The sequence below is a fragment of the Anastrepha obliqua genome, chromosome 4, assembly GCF_027943255.1.
Source record: "Anastrepha obliqua isolate idAnaObli1 chromosome 4, idAnaObli1_1.0, whole genome shotgun sequence".
NCBI classification, from domain to species: Eukaryota; Metazoa; Arthropoda; class Insecta; order Diptera; family Tephritidae; genus Anastrepha; species Anastrepha obliqua.
Genome location: NC_072895.1, coordinates 76,993,103 through 77,007,770, shown reverse-complemented (window position 1 = coordinate 77,007,770; position 14,668 = coordinate 76,993,103). Strand labels below are relative to the sequence as shown.

At 34.7% G+C, this 14,668-nt stretch overlaps 1 protein-coding gene across 3 annotated transcripts in view; it reads left to right on the top strand.

Annotated features, from left to right (window-relative positions):
* The window catches only part of LOC129243842 (nephrin), a 131,834-nt gene that overhangs the window by 68,526 nt on the left and 48,640 nt on the right, over positions 1–14,668 (top strand). For all 3 annotated transcript variants that reach the window (XM_054881192.1, XM_054881191.1, XM_054881190.1), the window contains exons 7-8: positions 5,628–5,795; positions 5,871–6,002. In XM_054881192.1, the coding sequence (XP_054737167.1) occupies positions 5,628–5,795; positions 5,871–6,002 (300 nt within the window). The remainder of the gene's footprint in view (positions 1–5,627; positions 5,796–5,870; positions 6,003–14,668) is intronic.

Below are 14,668 nucleotides of genomic sequence, written 5' to 3'. Positions count from 1 at the left end.
TATAAGTAAAATGTTCAACTAAGCTTTGTTAACACTCAGTCGAAGTAATGCGCAATCAAAAATTAATATAAACAAGAAAAAATATCTTTAAATTAACGGTTTCATTAAAATAAACAGGCTGAACGCAGATTTTGGTGCCACATTTACATGCTGCTGAAATTATTTTCCCGTTATCTAAAAACTGAAGTGGGGAATCTTGTTTTTTTTTGCCCTTGAAAGCTGGGAATGTAGTGAATAAACAAATTGTAAAGATTTCAATTTAATCATAATATTATTTTGTTTTTAATAAATTTAAGAAAGCTATTCGGGTGAACGCAGAATTTGTGGGGCATGTGTATCTTCTTGATGCAGGTAGAACTAGCGATTTGCTGCATGATTGCGAGGAAATTTTGCCAATAGAAGAAGGCCAACTCAAGTTCCTCGCAGCGAGAATCCAATAACTCAATAAATTCGGTAAAGAAGGCACACTGACCTCCTTGTTTTCATCAATCCGTTAAGCCTGATTCAGTATCTAATTTGGACCAGCCAGTGGGTCAATGAGCTGTCGTGCTCGCTCCTTTCGATGGCATCCAAACCCCGTATAACTTCGTTGGCATCATCTGAAATGTTATAATGATTATATCGTTCGTTTAACCGCGCCTATGCTGTTTCGTAAGACTTAGCCGCGTCATTCAAAAAGGATTTCAAATAGTGGAACTTCTGCGTCTAGTGAAGTTATATTTTTCATGGATAACACTCAAATAGGTCTTAAAATGATGGCCACGTCATGTGCTGGTCAATAAACGGCCCAAGAGAATTTTTTTTGCAAGAGAAATTGACTGCTCTCCTGTAATCATGGGCTACAACCCGTTACGTAATGCTTAAAGCCGGCCACGAGCTCACATAACCTTGTCAAATCCCAAATTCGGGTATGTATAATCCGCTTCGTTTTTTAACTTATCCATCGCTGTAGTTATGTTGGTGAGCTCTCCCCAAAGTTTCAATATGCGAAGTCACATCTTCCACAGTTCATTTGGCTCGTGGTCTTTCTGCATAGGCTAGTGTGCACGAAATTGAGCCTTCCAGACGGCGGCTTAGTTGAACTAAGTCTGCCTAATTTCTTTGAATTATTTTATGAAGATGTCGAAAGTACTAGCAAAAGCCGAATGACTAACCTGGCTGCTATGCCATTAAGTGGAACTACCTTCTTTTTTGTATCACGATATTAATTATATTACCTTTTTTCACTTTTATTTTATTTTTATGAATATCATTTTTATTGTTGATTTTTATTTGTAAAATTGAATAAAAAAAACAGATTGTGACCTTTATTTTTAAGGTGTGTTACCACCCATTTTCCAATTTTTTTCTTCTAAGGCTTATATAATAAGGTTTTCATTTATAATAAAAACAATCAGGTTTTTTATTTCGAAAATTAACGTTATATGGGAGGGTTTTATTTAAATAAAATCATTTTTCTTTGAGTTATCGTGCGCACCGACGGACGATCGGACAAACATGGCTAAAATGAATTCTCTCGCTAGAAGTGCCATAACTGTTTTTTATGAGTTTAAAATCAAACTTTTTTAAGGTATTTGAGTTAGATTTTTGTAATGCATCGCTTAGAAGTAAAGTTAAGCCTAGAAGTAAAGTTAAGCGAAAAATCATCTTTAGTGACGAAACGCATTTTTGGATGAATGGCTGTGTTAACAAACAAAATTGCCGTATGTGGGACGACACCAATCCACACGAGGTTCACCAGGTGATAATGCATCCTCAAAAAGTTACCGTTTGGTGTGGATTTTGGGCCGGCGGCGTCATTGGTCCGTACTTTTTTGAAAACGACGTTGGTGAGTCGGTCACCGTCAACAGCGAGCGCTACACAACGATGATAACCAATTTCTTATGGCCCATATTGAACCATATGGACCTAGACGACATGTGGTTCCAGCAGGACGGCGCTACGTGCCACACAGCAAACGCCACGATTGACATTCTGCATGAACGATTTGAGGGTAAGGTTATCTCTCGCAGGGGTGATGGAATCGGCCACCAAGGTCATGCGATTTGACCCCGCTAACACAGATCGTTCAAATTCAGCCGGATCTATGCGGAAGAGTCATTGAAAATTGGACCTCTCGGATCCGTTCCACCGTAAGAAGCCGAGGCGGGCATTTGAATGATGTCATATTCCACACTTAATGGCATATATGCGCCTTTCAAATAAAAAAATAATTTTGTCAATAACTCACACACAGCTTGTTTTATTCCATTTCAACATCTACCCGCCCTTATTGAAAAACTCTTTATATAATATCGATATACTAGATTGTAGTATAGTATTCATGTAGACTTCCGGTTCATCAACCAATGCAAGTTTGAAATTTTCAAATTTATTTGTACATTGTTGGCAAGATTATTATGTCTAAGGTACACAACGTTGCTATCTTGGGGAATGGTTACATCATTTCAAATAAGAGCTGGGCATGTGTTTTACTTGAATGGAAATGTCATATGTTTACATTTTTGCTCATTCACTTTAATTCGCCAGTTCTCCAGCCTCTCGCCTACAAGTTTGAGGTGTTTTTTAAGACTTTCGGTATCTCCCTTGGGCGTATATTTCAGTACATCTGTGAATATTGAAGTTAACACCTTTCTACTTATGGGAATATCAAATGTAAACAAAAGGTATAACGTTGGGTCAAGAACGCTTGCCTGAGGCATACTTTAATACCTTGATGCCATAGGCTACTCAGCATGCTTATTCTGTCGTGACCAATGGCCCTAGAGGCCTTAGAAGGTAAGAGGCGCACTATTGTTTGGCCGATTGGCCTTCTAATTACATGGTATTATCCACTGAAAGATGCGAAATAAAGAGATCGCTTGCTCTTCGGGTGGGATTATACACAATCTTCGAATCATGCAGAATGATAAGTAATATTTTTAGTTGTTTTATTCTATTTAGCTTTGTGGAGCCTTTGGTGCCCGTTGTAAGGTGATTGAGCATGTAAATTGCAATTCTGCGCGGCATTCGCAAATTGGATTTAGGTACGTTAGATTAATTGACAAACCTGCAGAAGATCTAAACAATGCATACCTTCACCTGATTTTGGAACTCTTTTGAAGGCAATATGAGGTCATTAAAAGACTGCCTGGGAAGAAACCTTTTTTTGTTTTCCATAAGTGGTTGTATTAAATAGATAAATTTAATAATTTATTCGTCAATTCACAAAATTCGTTTCATCCCCCATTCTACTCTAGCCGGCAACTCACTGGATCAGAAGCCGCGGTCGTTATGTGAAAGAGGGGCTATACTTGAGTTTACTTTTTAGTTTTGACAATGAGCGAAAATCCTTTTTGTTTTGAACTAAACATTTATTTCCGCTAGTTAAGGTTAAAACTAATTGTCTAAGTAAAGTCGGGGTTGGCGGCCGCCGTAGCGTGATTACCATTCGGAATTCACAGAGAGGTCGTTGGTTCGAATCTCGGTGAAAGCAAAATTAATAAAAAACATTTTTCTAATAGCGGTCGCCCCTTGGCAGGCAACGGCAAACCTCCGAGTGTATTTCTGCCATGAAAAAGCTCCTCATAAAAATATCTGCCGTTCGGAGTCGGCTTGAAACTGTAGGTCCCTCCATTTGTGGAACAACATCAAGACGCACACCACAAATAGGAGGAGGAGCTCGGCCAAACACCTAACAGAAGTGTACGCGCCAATTATTTATTTATTTTTTAAAGTCGGGTTTTTTGGCTTTGGTTACACGCCATTATTTCTAAAATATAATTTATAACACCCACTTATGTATGTAGCTGCTTATACCTATATACACAGGTATTGAATATTGAAACATCGAAACTGCAAGCTACAGACGCAGTACGGAATCCTTAATAATATCCTACTTTAGAGCGAATGTCTGTTTTTTTAGATTATTAAGCATACATATGTATATACAGTTACGTATCTAGACATGAATCGTATTTCTCTCTAGTTCGCACAATAGTATATTAAGCGGATAAAAACTCAGTTTTGAACAATGTGTTTTCGTCGTGTTTTCGTCACGACCCCGCAAACCTATGAGAGCGGATTGTACGAGTGATGGCATTCTGTACTTGGCGGGGGAGCAGCGACTCAACAGTTGATGGTGCAGTGGCAGCTGTTGTTTTCCCAAGGCGTTGTTTCTGTTTAATATGCCAAGTGTTGTCAAGCGCACTCATACTTGAAACTACTACGTAGATATGTATATGTATTTGTACATGGGCGTACAATATACCAGCATAACATAAATACAAATGTACATGCATATGCAGTGCCAACTTATGCAAGAATAGGTACTTACATACACATACATACAGGCACATGCGTAGTACATACATATGTATGTATTTATACGTATCTAAATGCATAAAAAGGGTAAGAACAATTACATGCGGGTACAACATACATACATATGTATGTATGTTTCCGTATACATACATATGTGTGTATGAACATAAAATTAAAAATGAAATATACCATACATACAATATCCATACATACGTATGTATGTATGAATCTGTATTTATATGTTCACATATTTAAATGTGGAAAGCATGTGCACATTTTTAGACCCTCTTATTGTATCGGCTGGTTTCCATCATCAGTCATACATAACCCATTCTTGAAGAAAATGTTGTTTCAAAAAATATTAGATATTCATAAACTGCTGATCGTCCACGACATGTTGGCCCTAGACTAGTTGCATCTTACCGTCTACTAAGAAAACCAAATGTTCATAATTTACTTTTAATATTAAATAATTTTACAATATATTATATGTATATGTACATGTGTATGTAATCATTTCAGGAACCCGGAAGGTTTTAAACTTTTATAGCTAATTTTTCTGAAAGAGACATAATTTCAATTGATTGAAAAATTAAGATATTTTATGAATGTTTCCAGCTACATCTAATTTTTTTTGACATTTTTAATCGTAAACTGAGGAAGTATATAGGTATATGTATATATTATATATAATAATATAAATAATAATATATTTAGATATATATAAAACCTATAGGCAGAACACATTTTATATATCCGAGCACATTTTAATGAAATGTAATTTGGGCTAGCTCTTAATTTTGGGAATGAAACAAACTCATAGACGGACGGACGTATGCGTGGTTTTAATCCGCTCTCAGTATTTATGTTTAATCTAAATTAGGTTGGGTTTAATATTAAATTAATATTTAATACTTGTACACTCATTTACCCAAAGATGCGCGTGGGCCGATTTTTTCATAATTTCACTTCCGCAAATTACTGGTAGTCTTGTTTCGGTCTAATGATATTTTCAAAAACAACTTCATATTGATTTGCCTTTTTTCATTATTGTTTGGAACGACCGACAATACAGAGAACAACTTAAAGATACTTTTAAAGGTCCTGAATTAAAAAAAAAATGATCGGAAACTATTTTAAGCGTTTCATTTTGCTTTTAAAAATCCAGAACCGTAATAGTTTCCGATATTAGACTGCATATTTAATTAATATATTGCATATGTATACATATATACATATGTATAATTGAATTTACTTATTGAAAACGGTTGCATTTCTTTTTTTAATTTTATATTCATCTTCTGGACATAAATAACAACAAAAGTTGCTCCAACGCATTTATCCATTTTGGGCCCTACTGAAGCGCGCGTTGGTGACGTAGTACCTTTAACGTGCTCTACTGCTCCATCTAATCCACCAGCGGAAATAAAATGGATGGTTGGTGGCCGCCAAATTCGTAATGCGACTGCAAAGACAAATGTCAGCCCTGAAGGTAAGATAGTATTTTTTCTTACAATCGATTTCGAATGCGAAACTATGTACGTATGCACCTTTATAATACTTTTAGGCGGATGGATTACTGTTTCGAACATAACAGCAACGGTTGAGCCTAATAAAAAATCTCTTGTAGTAATTTGTCATGGACTCAATATGCAGCTAACAGAGAACGTTGTTTCAACACATACAGTAAATATTTTGTGTGAGTATTGTTTATTTATTTATTGGTAACGAAATTTTAGCAAAAGTACGTTAGAAAGTTGTCTGCCTTACCCAATTATTTTGTAAATTTAATTTTAGTTTAATGAAATCTATATTTTTCTCGAACAAGACAGAACTCAAAGTTAAAAATACAATGATGGTTCGTAAATATGACGATCATTAACCCATACACATAACGTTTAACTATTTTGCCCCAAACTGGCGCAAATGAAAAAAATATTTTACAAAAACTTCTATTTCAAAACGTTGCATAGGTTGAATATAATTTCGAGTTATAATGATATTTGAGTTTTTAATGAAACAGTTAAAAATACTTTTTTTTTGGCTGAGCCAAATATTTTTAATGCACTTATTTGCGTCTTTTGTTCTGAAATTATACATTTATAATACAAATGTATTTCTTCAGATCTTTTATGCAAATACATTCTGTCTAATATGATAGAAGCGTGGCCGGCATAATTTATAAACTGTTTCATCAATTCGATTCTAACAAACTGCATTATTGGGTTTATAATATTTATTATACGCAATATGTACATATTCAATAAATTCTATAGACATCATCATTGCATCTTCGAGTCATACTTTGTGTTAATTTCTGATAAGTTGTGAAGTAATAGGCTCCAAATCAACCGAATTTGCTTTCATAACCGTTTGACCTTCCATATTTGTTTTCCTTTGAGTTTTTGTTTAACTATTGCCCACACATTTTCAATAGTACACTGTACACAACTTCGGCGTCGATGCTTGGGATTGTTTTCTTCTTGTAAAATCCAAGGTTGGTTAGTTCTTCCAAACGAATTCGCAGCTGACGGTAATAATGCTTTTTGGTAAATTTTATTAATCAAAATTGCACTCAAGTTGGCGACAACTTCAACGAACTGTTAATCATCCAGTTAAGGTTCCTGTTTGGGGCTTCTTCTCCGAAAAATGATTTGGCCGTTTATTTGTGTCTACCACCAATTTGAAAGCAGTTTTGTTGAATACAATTTACCAATTGACCTTCACAGTCGACTGATGCCAATCCTATTGAAAATGAGAAGAGCCACATCTGAAGCATAAAGAATTACAAAAAAACCAAGTTTGAATAAATTTCTCAAAGAACGTCGCCCCGATTTTGCTAGGCCGGATGGGTACAATTACTTAAGTCGACATCACAATCGTGAATTCGGTGTTATGATATGGGGAGCAACTCCGTACTATGGCGCGTTCGAATTGAAAAACGTATAAATTTAAGATTTCTTTCACATTCAAAGATAATCTTTTCAAGAAAGGATAATCGACTGATCTTTTTCGAATATTAACTACAAAGTACAAGTGATTTGTAGGAGGGGCTAGATTAGGACTCATGAACAGAAACACGAAACCTAAGGTTAAACATATAAATCTTTTAGCAGATCAAAAATCTGTTTACTACCTCTTCCAGCAAATGTAGAAAGTTATTGGTAGTGACGAATTACTTCAGAAGACTACAAAAACACACCAATGCCGCAACGTCAAGCCTTTGCGATGAAGTAATATTTATTTACCCATGTCGATTATCTTGTAATATGACCTTGTAGTTTGACATTATATATTGCAAATTGAATTATATTAATGGCTCTGAAAATATTATTGATAAGTTGCAAAGTTAAATATGTATTTTAAATATTTATTTTAAAATTAATATATAATGCCTTTCTTAATATCACAGTGCAACACATAAAATGTGCACTCCATTTTGACTTCAGTTTCTGAAAGTACTTATCGAAACTAGCAAAATCTCATTTGGGTTTTTCTAGATTAGCTCGGATTCTAATTTTATTGCGTCATGAATATTTCCTCTGAAACTTGATTTTGAGCAGTCTTTCTTTTAAAGAAAACGTAATTCTTCTCACATCTATATAGTCTGGATACACATTAACACTGTTTAAATACACTAACTTTTGTTGATACAAATCATTTTTACAATATTTAAAAGAAAAAAGAAAATTTTGATTGCTTAGACTATTATATAGACCTTAACTTCTCTCTACTTTTTCATTTTTAAGGCATTTGATGTAGTTTTTTTAACAGATTTTTTTGTAGTCTCTACCTACATTTATGTTGAAGAAAGGAAAATAAAATTGCAATCGGTTTAAGCTATATAGAAGTGAGAAAAATTACATTTTCATTGAAGAAAGTGCTCAAAATAAAGTTTTAGATAAAATATATTCAAAACACTATAAAATTGGAATCCGAGCTAATACAAAAAAACCCAAGTGCAATTTTGTTAGTTGTGACAAGTACTCTCAGAAACTGAAGTCAAAACGGAGTGCACATTCGATGACTTCAAAAATGTTGTACAGTGTATTATATTAAATTTTTTGCATAGTTATGCCAACCATAAAATGTGTGTATAGTACATTTTCCTAAAACGATACATCTCAATATTGGGGGCAAATATATATTAAACAAATTTTAAATCACAAGTAGAAAGAAACATCAACAATGCACCAAAGCATGTGGATTTTTAAAGAATCACAGCAGGAGTTAACAATATTCCGCATTGGGCTATTTATAGCTCCGTCACTTGATCGTTCGATATACATATACGGTGTCTCATGCTCATATTAAATTTTTCTTCTCTACATACGAAAAGTGCATTTTATATGTACATATATACCAATATAATTATAATATGCATGTATGCATATTATTAGATTTCAGTAAGGTTTGGAAATTAAAAGAAAATGTGGAACTATTGTGATACTACTTATAGTTTAAAATATACCAACAAATATAGAAACAAAGTATGGTAGTGCAGTCTTTTATTTATCTGTAGCCATACCCGGCGTGTATTGTTACGCACCAGCCCAAGTGTTAAAATTTTTATTCTGAGATTATTCACATTGGAAATACCACAATTTTATCTCTCTTGCCTATCTAAGCTTTTCGGAATATACGAGTATCCTTGGCATTTTCCTTCTAGAAACTTGCGTATATTTATATTATGAGCATATCTTGAAGCATGCTTTTATCACAGCCGCTCTTGTTGAGGTGGAATAGCTGGTAATACGTTTCTAAATTCCCTCCAAAAAGGACTATTTTGAGGAGCATAGCTTCTGAGTATTAACTCCTTGCGCCTTAAATACAATTTCCTGAAATAATCAAATTCAGTCTGTAAGTACCGTAAAATTAGTATTGTTATATTTATAACTAGCAAACCCGGCCCCCTTCGCTGGGCACACTAAAATAGAATAGATCTGGTTTAGAACAGAAAATATATGATTTTCATATTATTTATTTCTTTATTCTTTATTCAAGCGCTTTGGCATAAACAATATTTTTTGTTTTTCTATTTGTTTTTGAGTAAATATAAAATATAAATTGAAAATCAGGAAAAAAGAAGATTGTTTTTAAATTTCAAACCAACGCATTTGAATAACTAAGAAACAATCGTCTTTTTTCCTGATTATCCATGAATTTTTCGTTTCAATTTATATGTTTTATTAAGCATTGGAGCTTTTTTAACCATTATCCATTTATATTTTTCAAAAAAACAAAAAACGAAAAAAATTGTTTTTTCCACGAACACATAATTTCATTCGGATTTCACATTAAATTCTCAAATTTCGTAAGAAATTATTCACTGTTCCAAAATCCACTCCAAAAAAATTTACAAACAATTTTTACATGTTGCACTTACGTTTTTTCCTTATGGCATCCAAATCAGAAAGAAATATTGACACATTGTAACTCACACTGTCAATTTGACAGTTCAGTTCCGCCCCAAGCGTTAAAAAGTAAGCGACATTATGGCTGGTTCAAAAGAACGCTGTACCCGTTGCCAGTGCTCCGAATTACAACCAAACTTTACGAAACCCATTTTCAATACTTACTTAACAATGTGCGTAAGTTTGGTTTAATTCGGTGCAAAGACACGGCGGGTCCACGTTTTGGCATATATTTCGAGACCCTAGTCATCAATAGGTATGAAAATTACCCCGTATTAAAGCACTTATCAACAGCTTTCATTTGATACCCATATTGTACATACACAACCAAAGGTTACCCGGGTCCACGTTTTGACTTATATCTGGAGACCCCAGTCACGGAGCGGCATGAAAAATACTCTGTAATAAAGCATTTACCAACAGCTTTCATTTGATACCCATATTGTACAATACATATACGTCCGAAGGTTACCCGGGTCCACGTTTTGACCTATATCTCGAGACCCTATCTACCAATAGGTATTCAAACTATACGGAAATCATCTTCAATACCTACTTAACAATGTGTGTAAGTTTGGTTTAATTCGGTGCGAAGACACGGCGGGTCCACGTTTTGGCATATATTTCCAGACCCTAGTCATCAATAGGTATGAAAATTACCCCGTATTAAAGCACTTATCAACAGCTTTCATTTGATACCCATATTGTACATACACAACCAAAGGTTACCCGGGTCCACGTTTTGACCTATATCTCGAGCCCTATTCCCAAAATAAAATATAATCCATGTTACTCGTGGATGATGTAGCTTTCGAATGGTGAAAGAATTTTTAAAATCGGTCCAGTAGTTTTTGAGCCTATTCATTACAAACAAACAAACAAACAAAGTTTTCCTCTTTATAATATTAGTATAGATAATATTATGTTTTCAATGCACAAACGTGATAGCTCTGCAGTTTCATCATGTTATAGATTTCTATTTTAAATTTATTCTTTATTCTTTGGAGCTTGCTTTATCTGAAATTGTTGCGGTAATATTTATTACTTCAGTCCCAAATGGTAAAGCCGAAAATATTTAGTTGAATGTTGAATTCCGGATTCTCTAAAAAGTTCCGAAAGTCTAAGCACTAGAAATTATCCAAAAGTTAGGCGAGTTTTATGCGATGCTCACTACTACTTTCGCCACAGTGTAGTTGACGAGAAATGCCAAACTTTGTTTACATTTATCGCACACGGAATTTAGTAAACACTAACTACTCAAAATGGAGAATTAAAAGCTTTGCCGTAGTCTCGATCCATATACTATATTAAGAAGTGTTGTGAAAATGAGTGCGTGGCGAAGATAATTCCTTTTATTAAAGATTTATTGTTACGTTTTTCTCCAAATAAAATGTCTGTCTATAATGTGTCTGGATGCTTGAACTTAAGATTTTGGCGGAATATGTTGACGATGACTTAGGGTAACCTTTCCGGATTGTACGCTGTGCTCATACCCGATACTAAGGGGTATCGCCATATTTTGACAAGACAGAACCCTTTTACCCAAATTCAAATTAAATCCGTGCAGCAGCATTATCCATGATTTCAGCCAGTAAAATTGTGTGAACTACTGAAAAAGCTTCAATAACGATCCTCCAAACTACCTTTCCGGAAATGGTAGCTCTCTCTCCTGTAGCTGTCTGAAGTTTGTAGCCAACCAATGATTCCATATTACAGTGTACCAATATTATCATATTACAGAGTGTAAACACCTGGGGTCGACCATATATAGTTCCTCTTACCGTCATGTTGTTGGTTTTCCGCCCATTTTGCGAGACGGAGACTGTGGGGTATTCAGTTGTGGGAATCAGTTCTCGCCCCTTAGAGCTGGTTCGTTTTAGTTAACCGACTGCTGTGCATCGGGAGCGCCATTGTTAGTCTCAGCGCTTCGTTCCTCCTACCTGAGTTCGTGGTATAATAGTTACAAACGCAAATGCAGTCTTACTGCAGTTGTAGCACTTTGTATCTGTGTCATTTCATATCGTGTAATTTGAGAAGAGGACTCTCAAAGCACTTTTTCACTCAGATTTCCAAAATATTTGATTTGAATGCATCAATGGTTAATCTCTTTTTGTACCAAAGTATTAACTTACTGCGTATAACCATCAATTCAGTGTTCTGAATCGTAGAAGATTCCCTTCTATGTTTCTTTATGAATTCCATTCAAAGTTGACAGTTCTAAGTTGCTCTAATGCTACGATGTCGACATATCCAATGATTCCGAAAAATCAAGGGACTATTGTCTTCGAAGTGCTTCGTCCGACTAAGGTTAGTTGGATTTGGCTCGTATTGAAGGAACCCACAGCTCGTCATTGTTTCATCGTCGTTTTTTTGTGCATCGATGCGAGCATTTTTGAGCAGTTGTTAAACTATATGGTATCCAGCACTCGATGTATTTTTCTATATGAGGGGATCATCGATTTCTGTAGCAGATGACTAGCCCAATTCTATTAAAAAGTGCGGGACAGTCAACAGAACCAACTACTATTTTACATGGTATAAGTGAAAGTCCTCCGGCTATTCAAGGACTTAAGATCTAAAATCATACAATGAGCATTTAAGGCGGAATTCGTTCCGCAAATTTCAAATTATATTGTAACAGAGGATTTATGTGCAGGCTGAGTTCGAAATTATTACATTTCGTATTTTTTTAGACTTAGGGTTTTCTTTTCTCGAAAAATATTTCTCTTCATTATACGCCGGCGTTTCGAAATTATTGCCATACGTTCTGTGAAAATGTTGCGAATTTCATATGAGGTGTTGCAGTTCACCGTGTTTAATGCGGTCAAAACGCATCGATACTTTTCAGCTACATATTTTTTAAGACAGGCATAACTGTAACAGCTGATGAGAACTTTTCTTTAAGATTCAACAATTTAAATTTCTACAGTTCGATCGCATAACTGACACCATGAAAATAATACACGGTGCAAATAATTGAATGAGCGCTATTTACTACATACTAATTCAATAAGCAGAAATATTTTGTATATGAGGCACATATGAATGTACATGCGCGCGCGTATTTAGGCATTTTGTGTTTGATGATGTTGTTGTTTGCATATTTGTGTAAGTTATATACAAATTAGCAATACCCAGTAAACTTCATGCTACCTAAAATTGTTTTCTTTATAACTTTTCATAAATGATTACGAATTGCAATCAATGAGGGAACTCCAATTGATTTGGTAATTAAATGAAAATTGTTGGTAATTATAGATACTTTGGAATAATGCAAACATTTTTGATAAACTGTGTTTTTTGTTTTGTTTTCCGACGTTTAATCCAATAAACAGCATACGTTGCAGACTCTCGAACTCGCAACAATCATGAATAAACCAAACAGAAGGCGGTCCAAATAAAGGGCTTAATTCTACCTTAGTTCCCATACCATAGCGCCATTTATTGAAAATAATCTGAAACGTCTGTATGCTTATAAATGGATGTTTATTTAAAATATTAGGTGATATGGAAAGCTCTGACTGCCGCCGTAGTCGAATGCGTTTGCGCGACACGGCTATTTGCTAGGACCCTGTTTCGAAACCCCTTGGGTATAAAACATCACAAGAAGAAGTTATAGTTGGGAACTGGGATATTATCAGTTCACTTTTCAGTTCAACAAGTCCGGATTGTATCTTTCATCCATGGTAGAAGTGGTATTTTAAACACGGCGGTTTCCTAAAGAAATGTCAATTATCCTTCAATGCATCAGCAAATATTAGCCAAAAAAATTCTAGTCCAATATGTTTCTAAAATCACCGGTTTTAGACCAGTTAAAAGAAAAAAATTGATTACATTCCATTCTAAAATTTGAAAATATTATATATTGAAATTAAAAAAATATTAGATTTGACAAAAATAATGAATATTGTTATGTAAGTGTATGGGAACTTAAAAAAAAAAAAAAATAATTGGCGCGTACACTTCTGTTAGGTGTTTGGCCGAGCTCCTCCTCCTATTTGTGGTGTGCGTCTTGATGTTGTTCCACAAATGGAGGGACCTACAGTTTCAAGCCGACTCCGAACGGCAGATATTTTTATGAGGAGCTTTTTCATGGCAGAAATACACTCGGAGGTTTGCCATTGCCTGCCGAGGGGCGACCGCTATTAGAAAAATGTTTTTATTAATTTTGCTTTCCCCGAGATTCGAACCAACGACCTCTCTGTGAATTCCGAATGGTAACCACGCACCAACCCATTCGGCTACGGCGGCCGCCAGGGAACTTAGGTAGTGTAAAAATACGTGTATTATAAATCCTTTCCTCGTGATGCGATGCTTCATATAAAGTGAGTAAACTTCATTCAAATATTAATTATCTGATAGGCCTGGGTATAATGTTTTTCAAATAAATTTATTCATCAGTGTCTACTTATATACATACATACAGGGGTCACACAATTTATTCATATACTCACAGTTTATAAACAGATACACCTGATACTTTGCAGAATTTTTACAAAAGAACAAAATTTTATTATTATATTGTATATACAGTAGGTTCTGTTTTTATGCGGCTTTTTTTTATGCGGTTTTGAAATAGTGCGGTTTTTTTTAAATTACAAAATGCATGTCGACCTATCTGGAATTGTACATATAAACAAGATTCTAAACCAGCTAAGCAAAAACTCATCACAGATTACATCAGAAATGCTAACCCTTCAAGTATGGAACCGCCTGCATAACTATCTAGATCAGACGTGTACATTTCCTAAAGTGACGAAAGTGATTTTACGCCAAATCCTAAACGAACGTGCAACATGTGGGTATTGTCTGATTCTATTTCTGACTTAAATTTATTTTTCGATTCTGACGTTTCTTAAATAAAGATATAATTTTCAAAAATACAATATTTTGTTTATGCGATTTAATTTAATTATTTCAGATTCATGCGGTCTATGGAACGTATCTATAG